Below are 26,966 nucleotides of genomic sequence, written 5' to 3'. Positions count from 1 at the left end.
TGCTCCCTAATTAGCAGTGCACGGCCTGGCTCCCCTCCTCCCCCCTTATGGTCTCGTCCAGGCTTAGAGCAAGCGCGTTCTCGCTCGAACATCGGGGCTGTTCCCGTGAGCGGTGCATACAATGAGGGTGACCAGGGCAAGCACGCCAAATTCAAAAGTATTTGTCTCGGCAAGCAGCTGAGCGTGGAGCACTCACGAGCACGTGTGCGCACACTCAGGGCAAACACATTGTCGCAATGTGTTTGATCGCGCTGAGCACGACCGCGCATGCGCACTCAGCTTCACCCTGAAAGCGGCCTGGCTCCCCTGCTCCCTCCGTAACAGAATCCATGGGAGTGGAGTTGGGACTCTAAATGCATAGCACAACATGTTCACATAATGTAACTTACAAATTCATGTATTTAACTTATTCACCACACCCCACCTATTTTACTGTGAGAATGGTTTCTTGGGGGTAACAGTGCTGGGTCTCTTTTGCACTTATATTTTCATTTTTTTAGATTTAGATTTTGCTTGAATATTTTTGAGTTTCTAGTTTATATTATTTTTTCCCCTGAATATCCTAAGCAAACTGAGGGCTTCAATATAAATATCTTGCAGATTCTTAAGCAACAAGGTTTATGCTACAAGAGACCTGACAGATTGTAACCCTTTCATTGCTCTTATGACAGGCCCGGTACATTATTAGGGTCTGTATGTTAAGGGCCCTCATGGTATTCAAGTTTGGAACTTATGTTCAATTATTCTTCCCCATACTGTAAATGGTTAGCATTGTATTTGTATTGTATCACTACTGTTCCATTTTATTCTGTGTGTACATTGGCAATATAATGTAAAAATGAATGTATACTTATAGATTTAAAAAAAAAATGTACAAAGGATTTACAGCTTAACCACTTTAAAGCGCGATCCGCTACAATGCGGATCCGCAAACAATGCAGTGTGAGCGTGGCTCCCGTTTTTAAAAAAAATTACTTTTTGGGAGGGGGAGGGGATCCTGCGACGGCGGCAGGGGCGAGGAGCCGCAGAGGTCGGTAAGGCAGGATTGTTTTGTGTGTCCAGGGACTCCCTGAGGGGAAAGAGTGCTCTGTGTGGGGAGCGTGGAGGACGTCGATTCCGTACAGTACCCCCCTCTTCAGGACCGGCCTCAGGACGGTCCATGAACGGACTTCTTGAGCAATGTCCTTTCGACAGATGAGAATAAAGTGGAGTTGTTTGGCCATAATATACAGCGCCACGTTTGGCGAAAACCAAACACAGCATATCAGCACAAACACCTCATACCAACTGCCAAGCACGATGGTGGAGGGGCGATGATTTGGGCTTGTTTTGCAGCCACAAGACCTGGGAACCTTGCAGTCATTGAGTCGACCATGAACTCCTCTGTATACCAAAGTATTCTAGAGTCAAATGTGAGGCCATCTGTTCGACAGCTAATGCTTGGCCGAAATTGGGTCATGCAACCGGACAATGATCCCAAGCACACAATCAAATCTACAACAGAATGGCTGAAAAAGAAAAGAATCAAGGTGTTGCAATGGCCCAGTCAAAGCCAAGACCTCAATCCGATTGAAATGCTGTGCCTGGACCTTAAGAGAGCTGTGCATAAACAAATGCCCACAAACCTCAATGAACGGAAGCAACGTTGTAAAGAAGAGTGGGCCCAAATTCCTCCACAACGATGTGAGAGACTGATAAAGTCATACAGAAAACGATTACTTCAAGTTATTGCTGTTAAAGGTGGTTCTACAAGCTATTGAATCATAAGGTATACTTAGTTTTTCACACGTGGCTTCTCCATTTTGGCTTTATTTTTGTTAAATAAATCATGACACGGTGTAATTTGTCATGTGTTGCTGTTCATCTGAGGTTGTATTTACCTAATTGTAAGACCTCCTAAGGAACAGATGTTTGTTATTATGTCCTGATATGTAAAACCATAGAATTCAAAAAGGGTGTACTTTCTTTTTCACACCACTGTATACACACACACACACTGTCCCCTAATTCTGTCACTGTTACACACACACACACACACACACACACACACACACACACACACACATACATACACACATACACATACACACACACACACTGTCCCCTCAGTCTGTCACTGTTACACACACACATACACGCATGCACGCACATGCACATACACACACCTCTCCCTCCCTCCCTGTACCTCTGCTGGGGGGTGGAGAGAAGGAGCTGGTTCCCGCCCGGCTTCTCGTGGCTCCGTGAGATCCTTCACCCGCTCCCCCCCTCTCGCAGACTCACAGCTTCTCTGCACAGCACACAGATCAGCTGCTGCTGCTGCAGATGCCGGGTAGTGCTACGCAGGGGGGGTGCTGCAGCTGCAAAGTCGGCTTCAGGGAAAGCTGTGAGAGTTATCCCAGCTCTCCCCCTCCGGTGGACGTGGAATCCCTGATCGCGGCTGCCATTTTTTTTTACATCGCGATTCTGGTTATAGCGCGGTCTCATTTTGTGGTCCCCGAGCACCGCGTTATAATGGGCTGTATAATACATCCTGCTTATACATGTGTCGAATACATTGAGTCTTCACACAGAATCGTGATATTTTTCGAGGATGCTTGACATTATCTATATTATAGATACCTGAAAACACACACAATGACCCTTATTCTATAAAGTATGATACTGCTGTACGTAAATCCTTCACTGACTGCAATGGCACTATAATACTTTATAGAATAAAATGCTATGCAGTCCTATGCAAAACCCTCTGCAATCTCAGCCTATTTAGCAATCATGGTTTTTTTTGCATTGCCAAACATGATGATTCATAACAGGTTTTGAAATGTTACAGTCTGTCGTTAACTGCATCTGTTTAAGGGTAATGACCTAGAAATAAACACGTTTTAATTCTAATAAAACAGTGACATTAAGCAAACCCTCATTTTAAGTGAAGTACCTGACATATAGTCATAAACAGATGTTCAGAGATAAAACAATATTACTCTGTGAGGTAAAGCACCACAATTTCCTGGTATCGGTCTTTCTGACTCATATTCTTGCAAGCACTTAGTCACGTGAACTTATTACTTCTCTCTGTAACAATATTTACCATTAGGGCGTTACTGTAATATTATGTAGGACTCTGCAAATGTGCGTAAAGATCTTGGAGGGTTCATATCAAAGTGAAAGACAGCATGTTTGCAGTCGATTTGACACTAAGGCATTTTGACTGTGGATTACAAAGTGACAGACTTAGAGCAAATTGCCCCTATTGTATTCTATTCATAGCACTAAGCAGTTTTAAAAAGGTAGTTACATGGGTAAATTGGGACAGTTATACTGTACAGAAAATAACCAAAGATGCCCAAAGCTACCACCAATGTGACAAAAATACACAGTGCAATACCTATATATTCTCTTGAAAAAGGATCATTTAGTTTAGTTTAACCCTTTGGTCAAAGCGTCTTAAGCTTGCTCCCACTTTAAGACATGACTGTTAGCAGGTCCTAACACTACCTGAGTTAAAATTCTTATTTACCTGTATAATTACAAGAAGAATGATCTGCATTGGATCTGTCTTAACCCAGCAAAATGAAACTGACCTGCCAACTTGGAAAGTGGGGAGGGACAGGCTTAAACCCTGGGGTAGAAGGGGCCACTAACCTCCCAAAAACAGCGGAGACCAGCTGCACAAAGTTAATAAACACACAGATACCCAACAAGCTCTGAGAAACCCCAAACATTACCACATAATATATATTATGTGAGAAGGTGCCGATCGGGGGGTAATATTAAATTATATTGGCGTAGTGCACAGAGCTATCTTAGCAAACGTGTTTCCGCGATGACGTCACACGCATACCCCTCTGAAAATTATTTTGATATATGACATGAACAGTGGAGTCTATGGGGGCTATGCACTAAGCTCAATGGCTTTGCGTTCTGATGTTCAAAAAAAGCACGTCCGTTAAAAAGTGAATCCAGGGACGCGATTCACTAAGGCCTTGAGCTCATTTTTTAACGTACCTGCTCAAAACACCCACAGCGCACGTGTTGCTTTTTTCCCCCTGCTAGTGTACTTAAACCTCACGTATGCTAGCTGATAGAAAAAAAAGCCGCATGTAACATTTGCATGGAGATTTGCCATCTCCATGCAAGGCTGTTACAGGCGATCGTACACTAAATAAATACATTTGATTAATAGAGTACATACGCAGGGGGTCTCCGGAGCTGAACAGCATTGGTTTCAGGTTCGAGGACCCCCTACTTCAGGAGATACAGGCCCCGTTATCCCCTGCAGAATTTCAATGTCCCGGTCACGTGACGCAGAAGCTTGAAAGTGAAGGGGATACCGGCACCCCATAACGGGGCCTGTATCTCCTGAAGTAGGGGGTCGTCGGACCTGAAACCAATGCTGTTCAGCTCCGGAGACCCCCTGCTCATGTACACTAGTAATCAAATGTATATTAAAAAAAGATTTAACAAACATCAATACACAACCCCCCTCCCCCCTCCGCCCTAACACATACAGTACAATAATGTGCAAAATATCTATTATCCAGATATGGATAATAGATTATTTGCCCATTATTAAACACTGCATTAGCATACCTAAATAAAGTCAATAAAAACAGTAGCCACCTATCAGCCACCACAAGCAGTAACAACATCAACAATGAATTAATTAAACCATTAACCAATTAAACCAATTAATTCCTAAACCAACTCAAAATGAATAGTAACACTAACCAATCAAACCAATGAATTACTACAACATTAATTAATGTAACCATTAAAAGACAAAGAAATACATTCAAACAATCTCTGAAGTAACCATAAAACACATTAGCTAACATAATACAACAATATAATTTTTTTACATGACGTCACTTAAAGGGAATGATGCCAGCCAATCAGAATGGCTGTTCTTCATTTGCCTTTAAGATGACGGTGACAGATAAAGATAGAAGAAGGTGATTAAAGAAATGAAAAAAGAAGATTTGGGTACCTGATCCGGATCTTCATGGCGGATGGCATCGGATGCTGTTGGAGGCCTTCAAGGTACGTGAGCTTCCTGTTACCCCGGGAGTCGGAGGACCACCGCTTCTAATGGTAAGTAATATATTGAATGTTTATAAATGTCTCTTTTTACAGGTTTCTTCATTAGATGTGTTTTTTTATTTTTGGGGGGAGGCACATTGACTGATAATATATTAATCTGTACCACTTTAAGGTACAGATTAATACATTATTATGACAATATTTGGGGGGCATTTGTGGCTTGGTATTGCTGTTGGTGTTTTTAATGTCAGTTTTTTATGTGGATGTCATTATTTGTTTTTTCATGCTTAATGTAATAAAATGTTTGCGATTGGTGTTCGCTTGTAGTTAATGTTGTATTATGTTAGCTAATGCGTTTTATGGTTACTTCAGTGATTGTTTGAATGTATTTCTTTGTCTTTTAATGGTTACATTCATTAATGTTGTAGTAATTCATTGGTTTGATTTGTTAGTGTTATTGTTCATTTTGAGTTGGTTTAGGAATTAATTGGTTTAATTGGTTAATGGTTTAATTAATTCCTTGTTGATGTTGTTATTGCTTGTATTCATTGAATTAGCTGGCAACTGTTTTTATTTAGTGAAGTATGTTTTTTTGGAGTTAGGTTTTATTATTGTGTATCTGGTGCATTAATGTATTGTAATTAGGGTGCCCGTTGAGTGCTATAGAGGCTTATCATGTCCATATTATTATTATATGGGTATGATGTACCACTATACTACTCAATGGGTACAGGGTGGGTATAGTCAGTTCAGGGTGGGTGCTTATTGTACTGTATGTGTTAGGGGGGTGTATTTAGTTAGAAATAATGTTTATTATTTTTGTAGGCACAACATTGGTACCGCAGGCCCGCGGGTACCCCGGGACTCCCGCGGGGACCCCGGGACAGCTGCGGGGTCAGCCGGGGACAACCGCGTGACCCCCGGCCTCCCTCGGGGACCCCCACGGGGTCAGCTGGGGACACCCGCCGGACTGTTGTATGGGTGTTGTGCATGCAAAAATGTAAAGCAGGAAATTTTTCAAAGTCCAGCTTTTTTTGCGTCTACTTTGAGCTGACGTGTTCTGTTCAACGCAACTTTCGCATACGCTAAGGTTGCGTTGCTTAGAGCATCCCGCTTAAGGGCAGAATTTAACGCAAACAGGGTAACGAACGAGCAAAGTTGGACTTAGAAAAATGTCCTGAAAAAAGTCAGTTTTAGAGCGCAAAGTGCCTGTTTGCGTCGCTTAGTGCATCGTGTTCAGCACTACGAGCACTTTGCACTCTAACAGTGATTTAACGGAGCTTAGTGCATGACCCCCTATGTATATGGGCAATTTTGAGCGAAATTGGTGCAAATTGCGTTCCCAGAATTTTGCACTCACAGTTCTAACGAGGGAATTTCATAAATGAACTAGCTGAGGGGTAAAGCCCTAAATTAATTTGTACTAAGAGAAAAATCAATATTAGATTTATCAGTGAAATTATATCAATGGAAATTCATCTGTACAGAATGAGGGAAAAAGCCCAAAGGTCTTTATACCTTCTTTTATCAATATATTTCTCCCTTATTTGAACGATTTTTGCCTCTCTCCTGTTATGTTCTCTTCACATTTTACCGGACAAATTAGCCGACTCTTTCTGTTCCAAATCTGTCATTGGAACACCTTGTAATAATAGAAAAGTCTTTGTGTATCAAGTCAATGTTTGTGTTGCCCCAGTTTATGATCATATGCGTCAGCTTGTTTTGTGGGGAGTGTCATCAGGAGCAGTTACATGACGCAGTACACAGATTATAATTAGATCGATCCAACTGCTATGTTTTCTGTGCATTGATACATAGGCCGCAATGTGTACTTTATAACATCATTGTTTATTTTTCTTTCACTGCAGGCAGCCTGATTTTATTGCAACATCCTTATCCTCGTGAGGTAGAGGAGCCCTCAATATATGAGTCTGTTCGGGTTCATACTGCCATGCAGACGGGACGCTCCGAATCTGATCTTGTACCTGTTGCACCCTCAGTAAGTCATAATTAGTCCATCGGATCAACCTTTGCCATTTTTGTTTTCTATTTGTTTTGTTTTTAAGCGTAGTTAGGTTGAGTTGTTACGGATATTGCCGCTGTTTGACCAAACCAGACTATAACATGGTTTCAAAATAACAAATCTAACTTAGTCCAAAAATACTTTCTCTAAATAAAGAATTGTTAGTGGTTTACCATTCTTAATTTGAAGAGTCGCTAGCTGCGAAGTGGCTGCTAAGCTATTATGGCTACTAATGTGCTTCTGAGCCTGGCCTCCACTGTCCTGTGCCTCCACTGTCCTGGGCCTACTCCTCGAGTACTTACTTCTAAAATGTTTTATCAGGAAGTAATACATTGAGAATTACCTCTCGTTTTCAAGTATGTAGACATGCCCCCTCATATTACTACTGTACCTCCTGCAGCAATAAGGAGCACTACAGGGGTTATTCATTAAGCTCCGTTATGGTGTTAACTCTTTCAACACAATGGTAATTTAAACCCATTCAGATGCGCTAACCTGTAACTGAGTTTGATTAATCTAGGGGGATTAGCAGTAAACAGGTCCTCAAAACCTAGGCTCTGTAACCCCTTTATTTAATGTACCTTACAACCTTTGTTAGAGTATAGATGAGAAAATGGCTAGTATCTCCTGTCTGTAGTTTGGGTCAAGGCAGGAAACTGTAATATCATTAAAAATAGAGAGTGGTTTAGCCACGGTCTGGTGTCATTGGCCCATTGCCTACTGCTGAAATTCCACAGATTGCTATCACAAAATATTTGAACTGAGGATTTAAGGAGTCATACAAGAAATAGAAACAAAAATAATAATTGTAGGCCATGAACTCACTGACTTTGAAAAAAAAAATGTTTTTGGAAAAGGCCACACTTTAAAGGTGTGGTTGCGCCTAGTTTTTTGTTGTTTTCCTCGGTGAAAATAGGGTGAGCCCGGAGCTCAACTGCATTCATTTCAGCTTCAGCTCGTCCGCTGTAGCATCCCTAGCTGGGGAAACAAAATGGAAGTTTAAATCTCCTGCGGCACGTAGGACAATAGGAAGTGGCGGCTTCTTTTCGGCCTGTGCATGCGTGCGAGTTAAGGACCAGGAAGTACCGGCAGCACCTACGACGTAAGTATCTCGGGAACAAGAAGGTATCCTGAGCTGAAATGACCACGGTTAAGCTCTGGGCACCCCCTGCTTCATAACTATTAAACAAAAATGAAACTTTAGCAGTGGATTGCTCCATTAAAGCTGCAGTTCAAGCTGCCATTTTTACAAATATTTTTTTTTTACATCCATATGTGCATCCATACAATCTGCACACTAACAAGTGATTAGCTAAGTTGCAGATCAATCGATATGACACTGGGGGGGTTTGTTTGCCTTCCTCTGGATCAATAAGTAAGAATATGTATAGGATAAAGTATCTGTTTTCTAAATGTAGCATAGGTTGAACTTGATGGACGTATGTCTTTTTTCAACCTCATCTACTATGTAACTATGATCCGTTCTCCTGTAATTGATTGCTTTGCACAGGGTTATTTAATTCAATTATTGCTGCGAAACAGTAAACACAATGCAAATTTCTGTGGGGAAGATCATGTGACCAGGCAGTTACTAGATACATTGGTGCACTGCTAGAGAGAGGGCAGGGCTCAAGGGCCAGAGCCTCTCAGAAGAGGAAGGGGGTGTGACTTTGTAAATGGTTGCTATAAAAACAAAAATGCTTGCTACATTAGAATACATTAAAAATGTCTTTTAAAATTAAAATGAAAAAAAAAAATGCTACAAGTATTTTCTCATAGTACAGAACTGATTCATTAAAAAAAAACACATGTAGAATATTGTTTGAACGGCAGCTTTAAGATCTGCAGCCTAAAGGGAAAATAAGTAATTTTCAATGTGTTGGGGACAGTTTGTAATCCCAAGGGACAAGACTGGAAGTGATTGAAGAAGACCATGAGTTTGACATGTTCGTGAGCGCCAAGTAAATTAGTTAACCGGAATACCATATGCGATGAGCACATGTGACATCACTTCTTCATTGTTTTTTTTTTCCAGCTGGGCACCAAAGAAGGATTCCTTACAAAACAGGGCGGGCGTGTAAGGGTAAGGCACCACTGTGGCACTTATCTTTCTACGGATACATTGTGTACGTAAAAAAGATTGCTCTAGAAAAATAAATCAAGTTTGTTTTTTTCATCATATAACTATATTTTTGGGGCTCACGTTTCATGATACATCCAACAATATGTCTGTTGTAACCAGATTCATCGTACTTTCAGCTATAGTAGTTGTTGTGTGGAGCCTCTGCATTATGCTTAGTGTGCTTTCTGTACAGATATTATGGCTTTTACCCCCCCCCCCCCCCCCTTGTCACTCAAGGGAGTTGTTTACTGCAGCAGTAAGGAGCATGCATTTAACCCTAAAACGGCCTGCGCTGGTACCAGGGCTTATGAGTTAGGCAGAGAAATTAGTAGCCCAGGGGGTACCTGGCTACATAAGGTTAGCTGATTTGTCCTACCTATATGAAGAACATAGCAGGAGATGGCAAAAATAATTCATACGTTTGGGGAAATAAGAAGTTATAATGAGATTGGGGCTTTATTTCTCATTCTGCACAAGTGAAGTTCCATTGATAAAGCAGACAACGTGTCACTGATAAATAAAATGTTTGTTCTTAGTAAGACCTGATTTAGAGCTTTGCCCCCCATCTAATTTCTAACATTCCCTTCTTATACTATGTAACCCTTATATGGTACCCCACCCGACATGAGATTGGGGGGTACACTCCTTCTGGTCACTCTGAGTGGTCTTGGTGCTGTGACATGCTGGTCAACAGGAGGGCTGAGTGCTTCGCGGTGTTGTGGGGAGAACCCAGGACAGGGACAGGAGGTGTGGTGTGGGACAGGTTACCTTGTTCTCTCAGGGTGCACAGCGCCTCCAGCCAGCAGGGATCCCCTGGGGTCTCCAGAGGAGAGACCCAGACTGACACTCCATTCTCCGGACACAGGAACAGGGACACACACAGCAGCTTCTTTTCTGTGGATCTGTATTCAGCATAGGTGTGCAGACAGCATACAGCATGATATCACAGGCATGGTGTAATCTCTGCCTCTCTGCTCATGGCAGCTTGAATTCCTCCCCTTCTTACCCAGATGGGGCAAGAGGGGGAGACCTCTTCTTGGCTTCTTATCTCTCTCAGCTCTCTCTCTAGACTAACTGATCACTAACTGAATTTGGGAATATGTCTCAATTTGAATATCCTCAGGGAGTGTCTCTAGCTTTTAATCATTACAACTCAAAGCTGGATACCGATTGGCTCACACACACATCAGGGGGTGTTCCAACCCATATCCACTCTTTGGATTAACGCATTCAAATGTTGCTTAGCCCTGCCCCTGAATATTGCTACATATTCAGAGCTGAAATGCAAAACTGAAGGAATTAACCTTTCCACTGCCTGTTCTAACAGGACTGACAGAGAAAAGGCCCAGAAGAATACATAGCTGCCGAAGGCCAGGCTATACTATAACTGTGGAGTACAAAATGCAATTCTAAAAAATATCACTGTTTGCATATTACTGTAGTCGGATCTGTTTTGCAAGCTGCTTTTCTAATACCTTATTCCTTTAATAGTGATATCTCTAACCCCACTTCCTGATTTTTGCTATAGAGACACGTATGTTTATGGAAACTTTAAAAAAACAAAACATACATTTTAGATAAGAATAATACTACATCATCCGACTGACTTGAATGGGACAATGTTAACACCAGCTTGGTTATGTTGTGATTAATCGGCAAATACAAGTGAATGACAGCAGTTTCTGTACTTACATTTCTTTTTCTGGATAGGCCTGTGACATTCTGCAGCCACGCCATGCTCTGAAAATGTCTCTTCCTGAGCAGATAAGATTTGAACCTGAACATGTGACAATATAATGTGCTAGTGAAAGTCCAAGGCCCGGATCCACAAAAGGGTGCTAATTCTTTAGCACACCTTTATTCCCATTAATCTGAATGGGAGTAAAGGCGGGCTAAAGTTTAGCACCCTTTTGTGGATCTCGGCCTATAATTGTTGACTGAAATGATAACAAGCTAAAATGAAAACGTTCACATTGTGTTATTTCAGCAGCTCCCTGGAGACAGAAAGGAGACAGAAATTGTTTTTCAAAACATGAATAATTAGTTTGGGTATCTTCCAAGTTACAGCACAAAGCAACTCTATGCAGCAAAGGAGAGTCCAAAGGGATTGCTATTGACCTTATTTTAATCCTAGAGCACTATGGCATTTGTGTCAGTTTTACCACGTTTACTGCCACAGGATCCAGCAATGCGTTGCAAACTACTGTATAATAAAACAAGAACATCTAACAGTAACCTCTGACCAATGAAGGCATTGTGTAGGATGTCCCATACACGACATTGTGTAGGATCTCCCATACAGGGCATTGTGTAGGATGTCCCATACCCGACATTGTGTAGGATCTCCCATACAGGGCATTGTGTAGGATCTCCCATACAGGGCATTGTGTAGGATCTCCCATACAGGGCATTGTGTAGGATCTCCCATACAGGGCATTGTGTAGGATCTCCCATACAGGGCATTGTGTAGGATCTCCCATACAAGCCATTGGAGTTTTCCAATGTACTGATGCAGCGGCCGTTATTCGAACACATCACGGCGCCGATTTTGAGTTCTCTGCTGTTCCCCACGCAGCATGAACGCAGCCAATCGCCCCAGGCACCCGCGCTTATCGCGGATGTTTTGTTTGATTTCATGGATTCTGTTTCTTCGTTTGCAATAAAATGGATGAATTGTAATGTGTACAGTACTGTGCTACTGTGCTACTGTGTCAATTTCATGTCTTTAAAAGCCAGAACACTAAAATTCATTTTTCTGCACTTGCCGCGCTCGCATCTTAGTGCGGGAAGGCTGGAATTCATCCCACGGTTTCAAATCAGGATTCCGACGTACATGACGCTGCATCAGTAGGTGGCATCTCCGTGTTTACTTGTGTAAAACTGCTTTATCAACATTTCATTGTGTACTGTGTTCATCATATTACCTAAAAGGTGCTAATAGTTATCTTGTTTATTTCAGAGCTGGAAAACCAGATGGTTTATACTAAATCGTAATGAACTTAAATATTTTAAGGACCAATTGGTAAGTTCTGTTTTCTCAGCCTTTAAAAGTGGGTGTGGTGTGGTTTTTTTCTCTCTCTCTCATATATATACAGTACTAGCTGATATACCCGGCGTTGCCCGGGCGTGGAAGGGCAGGGGGCATGGAGTGGAAGGGCAGGGGGCATGGAGTGGAAGGGCGGGGGGGGAGTGGAAGGGCGGGGGGGAGTGGAAGGGCGGGGGGGGGTGGAAGGGCGTGGAAGTGCGGGGGGGGGCCAAGGGGCGTGGAAGGGCGGGGAGGGCAAAGGCCAGGGGGGCAAAGGGCAGGGAGGGGCGGGGGGGCAAAGGGGTGGGGGGGGAAAGGGCAGGGAGGGGCGGGGGGGCAAAGGGCAGGGAGGGGTGGGGGGGGGGGAAAGGGCAGGGAGGGGCGGGGGGTGGCAAAAGGCAGGGAGGGGCAAAGGGCAGGGAGGGGTGGGGGGGCAAAGGGCAGGGAGGGGCGGCGGGGGCAAAGGGCAGGGAGGGGCGGGGGGCAAAGGGCAGGGAGGGGCAGGGGGGGCAAAGGGCAGGGAGGGGCAGGGGGGGCAAAGGGCAGGTAGGGGCGGGGGGGCAAAGGGTGGGGGGGCAAAGGGCAGGGAGGGGCGGAGGGGCAAAGGGCAGGGAGGGGCGGGGGGGGGCAAGGGGCAGGGAGGGGCGGGGGGGCTAAGGACAGGGAGGTGCAAGAGGGCAGGGAGGGGCAAGAGGGCAGGGGGGCAAGAGGGCAGGAGGGCAAGAGGGCAGGGAGGGAGGGGGGCGGAAAAAGCACGGGTCCCGATGAGCGCCGCGCAGTGTGGTGTTAAGTTTTGTGATCAGTTAAAACATTATTCCTCCAAATACACAATAACACATCTAATAAATGTATGTAGATCATTTCACATTTAAGTATTTGGGATCTGGGAGCTTATGATTAAGGAAGAAAGAACAGCAGACACTCTCAAGTGCTATTTCTACGATGTAAAGCGTTATTGGCTCATCATTAAAGTTATAATATTTTGGTCCCCGACTTTTGTAAGTAGAAGGTAACGTAATTTATTTATTTGCTTAGCTGTGGCGGTCTCCTCCTTGCTGCAGCCCCCCTCCTCCTCCTGAACCACCGCGTCAAATGACGCCGCGGACGTCACCAATGTGACGCCGTGTTGCCGTGGTAACGCAAACGCATGACGTCATTTGTTGCTGCGACATCACGTTGGTGATGTCGACGCCGCGGTTCAGAAGGAGGAGGGGGCGGCAGGTAAGGAGCCGGCCACCACAGCGAAGTGACTTCCCATCAGGTCCGATAGGCCCGAGAATGCAGCTAAAGTGTATGGAGGCAGGCATTTTTGCCGCCCCCAAATCTTGCCGCCCTAGGCCCGGGCCTAGTGGGAATTCCACCATTTTAAAATCCAGATTTGGCGGTACTGTATAATTACTCAGATCTACATTGAATGTAAAGTTCTTCATTGTAGGGGATGTTTAAAAAAAAAATGTATGAAGTGACTGCTGCAAATAATACAAGAATATATATGAACACACTCAGGAAGTGGGGGAAAAGGGCCAAAATAAATGCGGGCATGCTTTAGTATGCTTCTTTTAAAGAACCTGTAACGTTGGCTTACAGTACCTGTTACGCTTCTCACAGAAACAATGTTAGGCTGAGTCCCCAGTCTTCACTGTGGCACGCGTGCCCGGCGGGGGGGGGCGGCGCGTGCACAGCGCTACACCGCGATCTGCGGTCTGGGGGGAGAGGGAAGGGAAGGGAGGGGGCGTGGCTGTGGGTTTCCAGGGTCGTGGCCATGACGTCCCGTGGCTTGTTCGCCCTTATTGGCTGAACCGCCGGCGGGGGCGTGACCACGCCCCCGTCGCAGATGTCAAGGTCAAATTCTCCTGCCTCCCTGAAAACCTGTCGCGCACCGCTGGGGAAAGGTGCGCGACAAGGTAGGGACTGGGACCGGCCGGACTGGGGGGGCGGGGCCTGATAGCACAGAGCACGCCGAGCCGTGCACTGTGGCGGTGACTGGGACCGCAGCCTTAAGGTGAAATGTAATCATACACACATTTGACACTTTGTTGCCAAAATAGCAAAGAGGAAGATGGGAACTGTATGATATTTCCTCTCTTCTGGTCCCAAAAAAAGAACAAACTAAAGCATATCATTCACACTACGCAGTATTTCGGTGCTTCAGTAGATGGACTGTTGCGCAGTATCAGTCACAAAAATGTCACTTGTCCATTATAAGTTATACTGTACATAAAACGGTACAAATTACTGCCTTACAGGAATCATTATACAGATCCCTCCCAATAATCAAACAGGCACCCTCTCACCCCAATAATCATACACACCCCCTCTTCAATTATCATGAACACCCCAGCCCATATTATTAAAACCCTTACTCTTAGCATGGGACAGCGCTGCGGGAAGAGAACTATCTGCGTTCTACTTTGTTCATGAGCCTGATGTTGGACATGATGTAGTATAGTCATCAATCACCACAGTGCCTACCCAAGTCGTGCTCCATAATGCCTTGCAGTTACGCTCATTCCCACATTGGGTTTAAAACAACGTCATGATACTGGGACTAACCAATATTACCACTAGTCCAGGATAAGTAAACAAGTCCATTTTCTGAGCCTTGCTGATGCTACTGTACATCACTTAATTGATGAGATAGACAAGAAGGGGAATCTAGCTTGGTGTTGTGCATTTCTCTAAATGTCTCTCCACTAATGGACCTTTCTTCATTCTGTAGTCCCCAGAGCCAATACGGACATTAGATCTTACAGAGTGCAGTGCTGTACAGTTTGATTATTCACAAGAGAGGGTCAACTGTTTTTGGTAAGTGTGTTGTCAAGTGGAAGATTTGGAGATCTTCTACACATCAAGACTTATCTAGCGTTTGCATTACAGCAGCACCGAGCTACAGTACAAATGTTTGGGCAGCACTGCTCTGTGTAATATTCTTAAATGTGGGCAACATATTCCTTATGCCACTCATACATAGATGCTTTGGTACGTTTCCAAGTTGATATCAACCATTTGAAATAGGGTTTTCAGAAGCCAAGGAGAGGTACATTTACATCCAGCCTGTTACACCTGTGCTCACACTATCCCTTACCTGTGAATGGATAGGAGATTATAAAACATGTAAAACAAGTCTACAGGTAACACATCTTGTTTCATAACTTGGCGGAAATATAGTTAATTGTAGACTCTAATAGCAAGATAAATCAAATGGTGTGCTGGATTATATGCCTAATTCCTTTGTTCTTACATTTAGTTTGTAGCGAAAATAGTAGCCCTCCAAATAGCGGTCAAGTGGTTAATATTAATTCATCCAACGTTTCGGTCCAACACAGCAAACCTTTCAGGTCTTTCATGTCTGCTGTGTTGGACCGAAATGTTGGATGAATAAATATTAACTACTTGACCACTATTTTGAAGGGCTACTATTTTCCCTACAAACTAAATGTGATTCACATTTCTCAATGTCCATGTGAAGATTTGCGTAATATGGAGCTATGTTACATCCCATAGCAGTTCCTTGTCTTTGAATGTGTGTTTTTTTACTCAAGTGAGTAATAACTCTTTTCTAATATAATTCTCATTCATTTTAATATGAGCTCCATTGGAATCTCAAACTTGTGACCAGATGGTGGCCTTATATTTGCTAAGTAGCTGACGATTTCCCGGGGCACAGGACTGGAGTTGCTGCCCCCCCCCCCCCCTCCATGTCAGCGGCCTCGCGAGATCCCCCTCAATCCCTCCTTCTCCTCCCATGTATTTGTCTTCCCTCCCCCTCCTCTATCACTTAATTACCCATCCCCTCCCCGCAAAACACATTACTACAACCCCCCACCCAAAACACAATACCACCCCCCCACATCCCCCAAAACACAATACACCCCCCTACCCACACCCAAAACACAATACACCCCTCTCCCCACAATCAAAACACCATACACCCCCACACCCAAAACACAATACACCCCTTCCTCGCACCGAAAACTCAATACACCCCCCTCACACCCAAAACACAATAGACCCCCCCCCTCACACCAAAAATACAATACAAACCCTCTCCATACACCAATACCCCCCTCCTCACACCCAAAACACAATACACCTCCCCGCACCCAGAACACAATACAGCCCCCTGCCCCCACACCCAAAACACAATATACCTCCCCGCACCCAGAACACAATACAGCCCCCCTGCCCCCCACACCCAAAACACAATACACCCCCTGTAACAGGGACTTATTACTGTTGAGAAAAACTGTCACTAAATCTAGCAGTGTGCTGGATAATTGCCAGGCAATCAACCAGATTCCACCTGCCTAATCAGAGCTCTGTGAAATTGTGTCATGTGAGACACAGGAATGAGATTTCCTTAGCCCACAACTAGGGCTGACCAGAGGAACAGACGTCTTAAGCTGCAGAAGGACTGTATGCTTATAGCAAGACAAGGGGACAGACCTCCAGGAGAGATACCTGGACACAGACATTGTCATAGCACACAAGGGTGTTGATCCAGGAGAGCAGAAAGGCCTTCCCCTACAGCTACAACAACCAGATAAGAGACTTTCTTATTGGACTGTTGTATATCTATATGTATATATATTTGGTGGTGGTAATTAGCTTAGCTACCCACCCAGTTAGAAAGGGACGGAGTAAAGGTGTAGATATTCTCCAAAGAGGAGTAGGCCTTTATTTGGTTTATTTTTAATGTTTTTGCCGTGTTAAAGCAACAGGCTCAGTAAAGCCTCATTTTAGTTTCACCTTAAAACGGTCTCCATTGCATACCACTGCACACATCTCTTACACCCCCCCAAACAATACACTCCTGCACATCCAAAACACAATACCCCGCCCACACCAAAAACACAATACACCTCCACACCCAAAACACAACACACACCCAAAACACAATACACCCCCTCCATCCCCCCACCACACCATAACATAATCCCCCACCCTCCACAAATACACTTATCTCTGCTTGCCACTGCCTAGCCCCAGCTCTCCCCAGCTGCTGCTGTCTCTTCCCACGCTAGGCCTGCGCTTCTCTCCCGCCAGTGTGTGCCAAAAAGGTGTGCCTGACTTCCGGGGGCATTCCAGTGATTTCTATTAATAGGCAATTAGACAAAAGTTGTGCATATGCAATTTAAGGTACCTTTAATACAGTATCATGTGTATTTGCTTGTATTCATGATTATTTCCCCTTTCTTTGTGTTTGTTTAAAGTTTAGTGTTTCCATTAAGGACATATTACATGTGCGCAAAGACAGGGGCAGAAGCTGATGAGTGGATTAAGATTTTAAGGTGGAAAATGGTAAGTGCTTCTCTACATTGTGCTGTCTGTCACTGAGCAAATAGAAACCTGAAAAATTGGAGCACTCCAATGAAACCAGCTGCTGCCATCAATGTCTGTCTCATGTATATCTATTAATGTAATATATAATCACATACTTTAATGAATTACTTTTCTGTAAATACTTACATAGCATTAGAGAAAACACTGTGAACAGCCAATGGAAGAGACACTGTTTTAGAAGAGTACCCATTGACTTATATACCTCCCTGAACATGCCCCTATACAACATATTGGGAGATTCCAGGAGTTCCTGGGAAATATGCCAATTTAAATCATTTGAATATTATTTTGATATTCAAATTTGGTTATTTCCCAGGTATAATGGGTGTGTTCACAGGTTGGCTCAGAGATACTGTTCAACCAATCCTGAGTCAGAAGCTCCTCGTGCTGTTGCTATTATAGAACCTCCATGGTAATTCTGAGCCTCGATGGAGCAAACGTCCCTCTTCCTTTTGCACAGCTTCCCTTTTATGTATGTCTTCATTTATATAGCGCCAACGGCTACTCAGCGCTTCACAAAGACAATACAGTACAGGGAATTATAATAATACAATAAGCGCAGCAAAGTCAGACAAAAGAAAAGGAAATCCCTGCCCCGGAGACCTTACAATTTAAGTGGTGTGGTGGGAGACTTACAGAGACAGCAGGTGAGGGAATAAGTGCAGTCGATGGCAGTGCTTGGCCACAATTGTTAGTTGGAGTGACTGTGGGATAGTAGCAATGAGTCCAGGCTATTATGATGCATCCTTTGCGATGTGAGTTTTATGGTTGGTTGGTATTAAATTAGATAGGTTAATACCATTAGCAGGGAAAGAAGTGGCATGGAGGTGTGGGTCAGAGCAGATGTGTATATGGCTGGGTCCAGGATTAGGAGAGATATCCCCAGCAGCCGGAAGGAGTAGAGCGAGAAAGAAGGTCAATAGAAGATTTGTAGGGGGTGATTTTTATTTAGGGGTGTAGAAGTTGTTGGGAAAGAGGTGTGTACATAGTGGTGCAGTGTATGGGCACATGCATAGGTGGAGGGGAGGAGCTTCCCATTTCTTTTAGAAACATGAATGGCAGAAGGGGCTAATATTAGAAAGGGGAGCCTCTGATTGATCTCTTATCGGTCCGGATGTACTGTGGTTGATTTATTGCTATTTGTTGCTTCTTTTTCACAGTCACACTTAAAGAAACCGACGAGTCGGCGTGAAAAACATTAGCAAACCTTCATGATCTTTGAGACCCATGCACAGTTATAAGAAGCATCCCGGTCGTCTACGAAGCCACACTATGCCTACAGCACGCTCCACAAAACCAGGAGTGTTTGGTACTAGTGTGTGACAAAACCCCACATTGCCTTGTTAATTATCGTATGTAATAGAAAAAAAGAATACATTGTACTTTTAGTAACCTTTCTACAATAATGTTGAAAGCAACAATAAGATTAACTGACTGCCACTGAGAATGGAGTAGATACTCCAAGCTGACGGGACATATGTATTTAAAATGTGTCCCAGACACCTATCCACCTTCAGCCTCAAATACCCCAACATTGTCCTTGATCATGTAGATCTAGTTTACTCCTGGTGTCTTAGAGATATTGTGTGTCCAATGAGGCCCTGCATTTCTCCCGAACCATCTCAAAACTGGATTATATTTTTGCCTTCTCGGAATGACCCCACCGCCTAGACATTGTATTTGCTATTGTGAATTTCTTGAGGGAAACACTAATCTCATAAATACAATTAATGAAGTATCTTGGTAAGGTTATCGGTGATCTAGCCCCTGGGACCTATGGGGATTTATGATCAGTCATGTATTTAAGGAATTATTTGAAAAGTGCAAAATTCAAGTATAGATGATGAGAACTACTAAGTTAGCGTCCATTCATTATACTGTGCAGAGATAATGGGGGCTAGGTTTTATAGATCGTTGGAAATATACTCTAGCAACATTTCTTCCCAACAGCATTCTGGAAGGTTTTGGCAAATCTTGACCACAAATGGCAATGCATATAGATATTGCATTGTTTGTATGTAAAACTTTGATAAACTCATCAGACAAAGAGCTAGCAGGATTTGCTTTTCAATATTGTGGTGTATGTGTAAGGTATTAAGAAGGTAATAAGAAGTTGAGTTTAATTTATGCTGTACAACTGTTGTAGTGATAGAGGGGAAAAAAGGCAACTACTGCCTAAACATCTCACGTGCAGTCATGTTTGTAGCAGACGTTACTGCATTCACTGGCATGTTACTTCGGGATATCAACAAGATGCCAGCGGGAGAAGTGCGCTAGTCAAGAATCAGCCACACGTGGAAAGGGTGCAGGGCAAATACAATATTTCACCTACCCGGGAGCAGGCCAGTGGGTGCAATAACATTTGCATATATCGACACAAGAATACCATACAAAGGTAATGTCGTACTGTACATTTACAGAGCCTCACTTATTCTGAAGTCACTTATGTCCTAGCTATGTTGACCCAATTGAAATAAATGCCATTAATTTATAGATTTTCCTGACCATTACAGTTTTGTCCGTCCCAGCATAAATCCAAGTAATGTGGTATAAGAGAAAAACATGTTTTTGTAGGTAAAAATCTGAAAGAGATTGGTAGTTATTTAGGAAAAGAATAGAATAAATTTGTAACCATGTGCTGGGTTGTTTATGTTCACAGAAGGTTCTTCTACAAATTCATTCATTCATACAGATTCATTCTACAAATGAATGGTTCAAAATACATATTTTCTTTCAAATGAAACTGGTGTTGAAGAGTTGTGGTAGTCCATGTCCCCTTACAGCCACACCCCCACCCCTGTTTTCACATCCTGAATTGTCCGATTACATGAGAGGAGGAGCTTTTCCTCCCTGTCTCACACACACAGCCTGATTCGCCAAGTCATAAGGCATTGCAAACATAATTGGGTTCTGGATATCCTAAACAAATACATAGCAAATGATAAATGTCCCATAAAGATACTATAACAACCTAGCATTCTCTCACCAAACCTACATATCCTTACAATAACAATGCAAAGCAGACTTCCTATGCCACTCAGCTTACCACAAAGTATTGTTTTGGAATCTGTTTTTTTTTTTTTAACGATGTGGATGTATTTTCCCCAATGAGCCATATTATCGAGCTCTATAGAGAACGCGACTTGGAAAACTTGTGCCGATGCTGCATGAGACCCAATGGGATTTGCACTCCTGTCGTTTGTATTCAGAATAGCAAGACAAGTAAAAATACTTAACTTACTAACAAACAGACCTGTCCAAAAAATAGCATATGTCTCACACTTGGCAGTTACTACGCTTAATCTAATAAAAGAGCTCACGTACCAAATAAACCTAAATTGTAATTTAAGTGTAACTGTTTCATTCCTGTACGACTTATTTTTTTAAAATAAAGTTTACATTTAAAACATTTTAAAGCTCAGCTCTGGTTAAAGCAACATAGAATCAATGTAACATGACATTTGTGGGTAATATGGAGGAAGACTCTCTATATAAAACATCTTCTAAGACTATTTCTACATACTGTATATACTGGTGTAGGGCCTTCACTCTAAACGCCAATATACATTTCTAAGCAGATGTTCTTACACCATTGCTCATCAACCCAAGTCCTGAAGAACCCCGACGCTCAATTGAAGGTTGCCAAGAGTTTGCTGGAAAAAAAATCTCGTAATGGTGGATTTTATTTTGAAAACTGTTTGTTTTTCTTTATATTTAATGTAATCATTCAAAAAGGAGAAAATGTATTGAATTAACGTAATTTTTTTCCCCCCTGTACTCCACTAATTGCAGTGAGTACTAATGGGCATTAGCTCTTCCTTCAGCATTGTAGGCCAGGAAACGCTTCTGCAGGGCTCCTGTATATAAGGACCTCCCTCCACCTGCAGAGCAGTCTTCGGTTTCTCCCATAGCTACAAAAATATATAACTGAGACATGTTAATCACAGGGAGGGTACGATGTGCCCACTGCCATTGGTGGAGTACAGGAAAAGAAAATGACGGTAAATTGAATAAATGTTCTCCTTTCCTGTTCCCCACATGGAAGTGGGTACTAATGGGGATATACCAACGCTGACACAATGGGAGGGAAATAAGACAATGACATCAACTTCGAGTTAACTGTTTATTTAATCTATAACCAGTTGCTGAACTTTTCTGCCAAAGCTTGCTTCAGCTGAGGCTTGTACCCCAAGCTTGTAGTATTTAATGAATGTGTGAAATGAGGACCAAACCACAGCTTTACAGATCTGCGTTGGGGGATTCTTGGGCTTTTAATGCACATGAGATAGAAACTGCTCTGGTCGAATATGCCTTTATTCCCTGCTGGACTGGTTTGCATTTAAGGTTGTAGGTCAACTTGATAGTTGAAGTAATGTATCGTGATATGGTTGCCCTTAAAGCTTGTTGCCTTCTTCTAGGACCCTCTGGGATTATAAACAGCCTCTATGATTTTCTGTATTTTTGAACGCTGTGTAGGTATGTCTGCAAACACCTTACTGCATCTAAGTTATGTAGTCTTTCATCTTTATGATTAGTCTGATTAAGGCAGATGGATGGAAGAATTATCTCTTGATTTAGATGAAACGAAGAGATAACATTTGGAAGGAACTGTGATACCGGTCTTAAGAATGCCTTATCCAGGTGAAAAACGAGAAAAAGTTCCTTGCACGAGAGACTAACTCTCCTACTCTTCTTACAGATGTAATTACTATAAAAAATACTGTTTTCCATGTTAGTAGTCTTAATGATGGTATTTGCTGCAATGGCTCAAATGGATGATCTACTAGAGCCTCCAACACTTGCGAGAGATCCCACAGTGGTGCTGTACTTCTTACGTGGGGTCGCAGGTGCCTAACTACCTGTAGAAATCTCATCACTAGCAATATCTGATACGATATCTGCTTTATTAGAAAAGGATAATGCTGACACTTGGACTTTTAAAGAACTTAAACTGAGTTTTTTCTCAAACCCAGATTGCAAGAATTCTACCAGGGTGACAGAAGGGTTGAGACAATAGATGTCCATTTTCTAACCCCATTCCTTAAAATAGCACCAGATAATAAACCGAAGAGGTTGACACTTTCCTGGCTGACATTGGCGTTGATATTGCTCTATCGGAACAGCCTTTTTTCTTTAATGTTTGCTGCTCAAACTCAATGCTGCCAAGGCCAATTTCTTCGGTTCTGGGTGCTACACTGGGCCTTGTTTCAGAAGCTTCTGGGACAGTGGGAGATGCAATGGTAAATCTAGAACTATATTCACTAGATGTGGATACCACATCATTCTTGGCCAGTAAGGTACTCCTGCTACTACCTCTCTGCCTTGTCTCTTCTTATCTTGCTTAGGACCTTCGCTATAAGGAAGTACTGGTGGAAAAATATACGGCAGATCGAGGTTTCAAGGGAAAGTGAAAGCATCCACCTGGCTGGCGAGATTATGAGAGTACCTTGCCAGAAATTGTCCACCTTTCTGTTTTGATATGTCGCCATAAGATCTATTTGGGGTTGTCCCCAACAAAGTATGAATTGTTGAAAAACCTGCGAGTACAATGCCCACTCTCCGGGATGGATAGTGGCTTGGCTTAAGAAATCGTCCGTCGTATTCTGGCGTCCAGGAATGTGAACCGCTGTGATATTGAGATGCCGTCCAGCCCAACTAAGAATTGATGCAGCAAAGGTTAACAACCTTCTGCTTCTGGCACCTCCTTACTTCGCCACGTACTTCATGGTCATGCTGAGGTCGGATTCTCAGAGAGTGGAGGTAAATTTTCCCAACAAAGCCATGCAGTCTCTTGCTGAGACCCGTCTTCACCATCAGCTTTGTGGCTTGTGCTGCCAATTGCTGCATTCTGCTTGGAGTTCGATCAACTCTTCCTTGTTCTGTTTGGAATAGGACTCCCACGAATGTTAGGGACAGAGATGGAATTAATGGACCCTTGTGGACGGTTATTATCCATCCTTGCAGCTCTAAGAGGACAATCACTCTCTGCGTTTGCCATACGAAGATTCCTCTGATATTTCATTAGCAGGTCATCTAGGTAAGGATAGATTTGAATCCTTTCTTTCCAGAGTTCTGCTATCAATGCAACCAGCACTTTGGTGCAAGTCCTGGGAGAGGTCGCTATTCCGAATGGAAGGGCGGTTTACTGGTATTGCTTTCCATATACCATGAATCTTAATTTTTGTGCTCTTGTGCAATTTGTATGTGCAGATACGTATCTTTCAGATCTATGAAGACTAAACATTCTCCGCGTTTGACCTCTTGAATCACATTGTTTCGAGCCATTTTTAATTTCCTTGTATGTAGAAAGGTATTTTACTTCCTTGAGATCCAGAACTCCAGAAGGAAAGAAAGAGAGAGAGAGCTGGATATTGTGATATTCGAAACTGGTTACATCGAGGTTCTTGTTTGAATTGCAGTTGGTAATCTGATGTGACAATCTGCAGAACCCAGTTGTCTTTTATGGACAGCGCCAATACAGCAGCGAGCCAGTCTTCCCCTGGCCGCACACTGCAGGTCACGCCTTATTTCATGCGAACTTGCCTCTCCTGAAGAATCCTCTTCCTTGGGGGTCATGAAAAAGGCTACCTTGTCCCCATCTCCATGTTTGCTTTCAGGCAAAAGGCTTTCCTGGTCGGTAGGATTGCACTTTCCTATAAGGCATGGTTTTGATGTGGTTTAAAGAATCTTTGATTTTCTCCTGGAGAAGAAAAGCACTCTTTCCTCCTGATACCTTTGCTATTATAGTGTTTAGTATTTTTTCCCCCAAATAGCAACTCGCCTTCAAAAAGGTAAAAAGCAATGGTTGTTTTTGGAAGTAGAATCTACTACCCAATGCCTTTGCCACAAGGTCATGCTTCTTGCGGACAGACGTACTACATCCCATGAAGCTTCGGTTATATACTCCGTTGCTAACTTAATTTCGGATAACGTCGACAGAATTGAGGCTCTCGAGACTGCTTTCCAACGCCTCTTCCACATTGGATAACGATATTCTCATAGCTCTGGAAAGTGACACTGTGGTTACCACGGGCTGGCAAGCAAGCCCTGCTGCCAAAAAGGATTTTAGTAGGACACTTCATCCTGTCCATGTTGATATCATCCACTGGTTATGTGCTCCTTCCTGCAATGCGTGTGATTGCAGCATCCACCTTTTGGGGATTTTCCCACCTTTTGACTGTCAGCGAATGGGGACATCATGGAAAATCTATTTGGGGTTATCGCTTTCTTATCAGGCTGACTCCATTCAGCCTCCACCATTGCTTTTATGACACAATGCAACAGAAAACTTCAAGGTTTTTTCCCGGAGAACTCCATTTTTTTGACGCAAATTTTCTAGGTCATCCAGCATCAGCACCTCTCGCATTGCTTTAATCAATGGATTGACTAGATCCAAATTGCATTGATTCTTCATCACACATTTCACGATCAGATGAATCCCAGTACTCCCCTTCAGAGTGATGCTGTATTACTTTGGAGTCCTCCAACGAAGATGCCCCTCTCCCATCCAGGCTTGTTACCTTATCGTCCGGATCTGCTTCATTGCTTGCACCACTGCTGAAACCACAGATTGAGAGACCGTATCCTTCTTCCAGAATGAGAGTAGACATCTGGCTATTGGTTTCAATGGCTGCAGCCTTTGGACTCATCCCAACGTTTTTCTTCTAGGTCTGGCTTACTACAAGCCGCACACATTGTGGCCTTGTTTGGCACCCTTTTCTCATGTATTAAGGAATCCATGCGTGTTTTAGATTATCCCTGATGAAGTAGAGTAATCTACGAAACATGTAGGATTGTCTTTTGATATTGTGGACAAGGAGAGCTTGTTCCAATGTGTCTTCTATGTAACCCTGTGGATACTGGGTCACAGACTTTGCTACATACTATACTTGGATGTTTCATGCTGCAACAGATGAGAAAGGCTTCTGATCAGATAGGAGGCTGTGCGTGCAGATTTTTCCTCGTGAAGCAAGTCACCTGTATCCAGGAGTGGTAACATGTACCCTAAGCACGCCCTGCTTGTTTGAATAACCTTCTTGTACGTGCATTTCTTACACTCTATATTGTCACAATATAATTACTTATTTACCCTATGAGTCGTGCGCTTTGGTTTCTTCTCTTTTGCATGATTGCTGTATGATGTTGAGCCATCCACACTAACAGGCTGCAGACTCTCTACAAATGAGTAAAGGTTTTTGTATTTATTATAATTCACTTATTTCACTATTTAAGAGAACAATTTTGTGGGTTTCTTTAAACCCACCCAGTGCACTTTTTATTTATCATTGGTATAATATATATTTTAGGATTGCATCATATTTATTACATTTATCACAAAATCATGGTTTAGTGCGCAGTTTTTTGTTTTTTCGCGTTTTAGATGACCCTTCGGCCTGAATTTCAAGAACTGTCCCAAAATGAAACAAAACAAACAAAAAAATAAATACCACATGGTATACCACAAATAAATGTATTTCCTATCAATGTTTCGCACTTGTTTCCTAACTAGGGACTCACCTAGAAGATTTTAGCAGGGACCGGTTGCCTGTTCAAGCTTCCATACTCCATTTCAAAAAGCAGCCTTTTGCCTCATAAAAGCTTCAAGAACATCCAGCACCATTAGATGGTATTGCCACTTTAAATACTGTGGTGGGGTCCGCATGGCAGTCGTGTGTGATGTCAGAGCATCATTGCCGTTTAAGGGAATGCGCAGGCGTGTTAGCGCCTGCTCTCCGATTCAACCTTACTGTTCAAAAGGGGCCAGCATGTCTTACCTCCACCTTATGCTCCACACTGCTTGCATTATCGGACGCTTTCTGCCTGGTCACAGGGCCTCCGGACAGTTCTTTCTGTTGGAGCTTCAGGGGTTGAGAGGCTGAGAACCCCCCAGATTGAACTGCAATGAGCCAAGGAGGACCAAGAATTTTGTATTCGCAGCTGAATTCAATCTGAACCCCTTCAGAGTACATCTGCATTGCCCCAAAGGCGGACGCCTGATGGGGCTCCCCGAGAGCTGCTCCCCTCTGCACAGGACCAGCGTGCTAAGGGTTAACATGTGCTTGTACTTTGTGGAACGTCAGCCCCACCCACTGGAATGTTAATGAGGCAAGAGGATAAAGAACTTTGTATACACAGCTGCATTCAATCTAAACCCCTTCAGTGTACAGTACATCTGCGTTGCCCCAAAGGTGGGCAGCCAAAGCGTGTGAGCTGTTTGCTTATGTTAAAGCTGCTCTATTTCAAATCTAAAACTCACCAGGCCTTTATCCCCTGTACCCAATTTTCCAACTCTATCGGTCCATGAAATGTCTGTGAATTGGACTGTGGAACGTCTGATCTTTTAATGTAACCATGTATTATTATCTCTGTGCCCAGGATATACTTGAAAACGAGAGTTAACTCTCAATATATTA

At 43.2% G+C, this 26,966-nt stretch overlaps 1 protein-coding gene across 3 annotated transcripts in view; it reads left to right on the top strand.

The window, feature by feature from the left end:
- DAPP1 (dual adaptor of phosphotyrosine and 3-phosphoinositides 1) overlaps positions 1 to 20,413 on the top strand; it is a 200,450-nt gene extending 180,037 nt beyond the window's left edge. For all 3 annotated transcript variants that reach the window (XM_075609271.1, XM_075609261.1, XM_075609252.1), the window contains 6 exons: positions 6,909 to 7,039; positions 9,099 to 9,146; positions 12,145 to 12,207; positions 14,930 to 15,015; positions 17,424 to 17,511; positions 18,714 to 20,413. In XM_075609271.1, coding sequence (XP_075465386.1) covers positions 6,909 to 7,039; positions 9,099 to 9,146; positions 12,145 to 12,207; positions 14,930 to 15,015; positions 17,424 to 17,511; positions 18,714 to 18,755 — 458 coding nt within the window. In that variant the 3' untranslated portion in view covers positions 18,756 to 20,413. The remainder of the gene's footprint in view (positions 1 to 6,908; positions 7,040 to 9,098; positions 9,147 to 12,144; positions 12,208 to 14,929; positions 15,016 to 17,423; positions 17,512 to 18,713) is intronic.
- Positions 20,414 to 26,966: the final 6,553 nt, after the last annotated feature.

This window comes from Ascaphus truei, chromosome 1 (assembly GCF_040206685.1).
Source record: "Ascaphus truei isolate aAscTru1 chromosome 1, aAscTru1.hap1, whole genome shotgun sequence".
In the NCBI taxonomy this organism is placed as follows: Eukaryota; Metazoa; Chordata; class Amphibia; order Anura; family Ascaphidae; genus Ascaphus; species Ascaphus truei.
The sequence above is the reverse complement of the archived record's forward strand: the minus strand, read 5'-3'. Positions and strand labels throughout refer to the sequence as shown.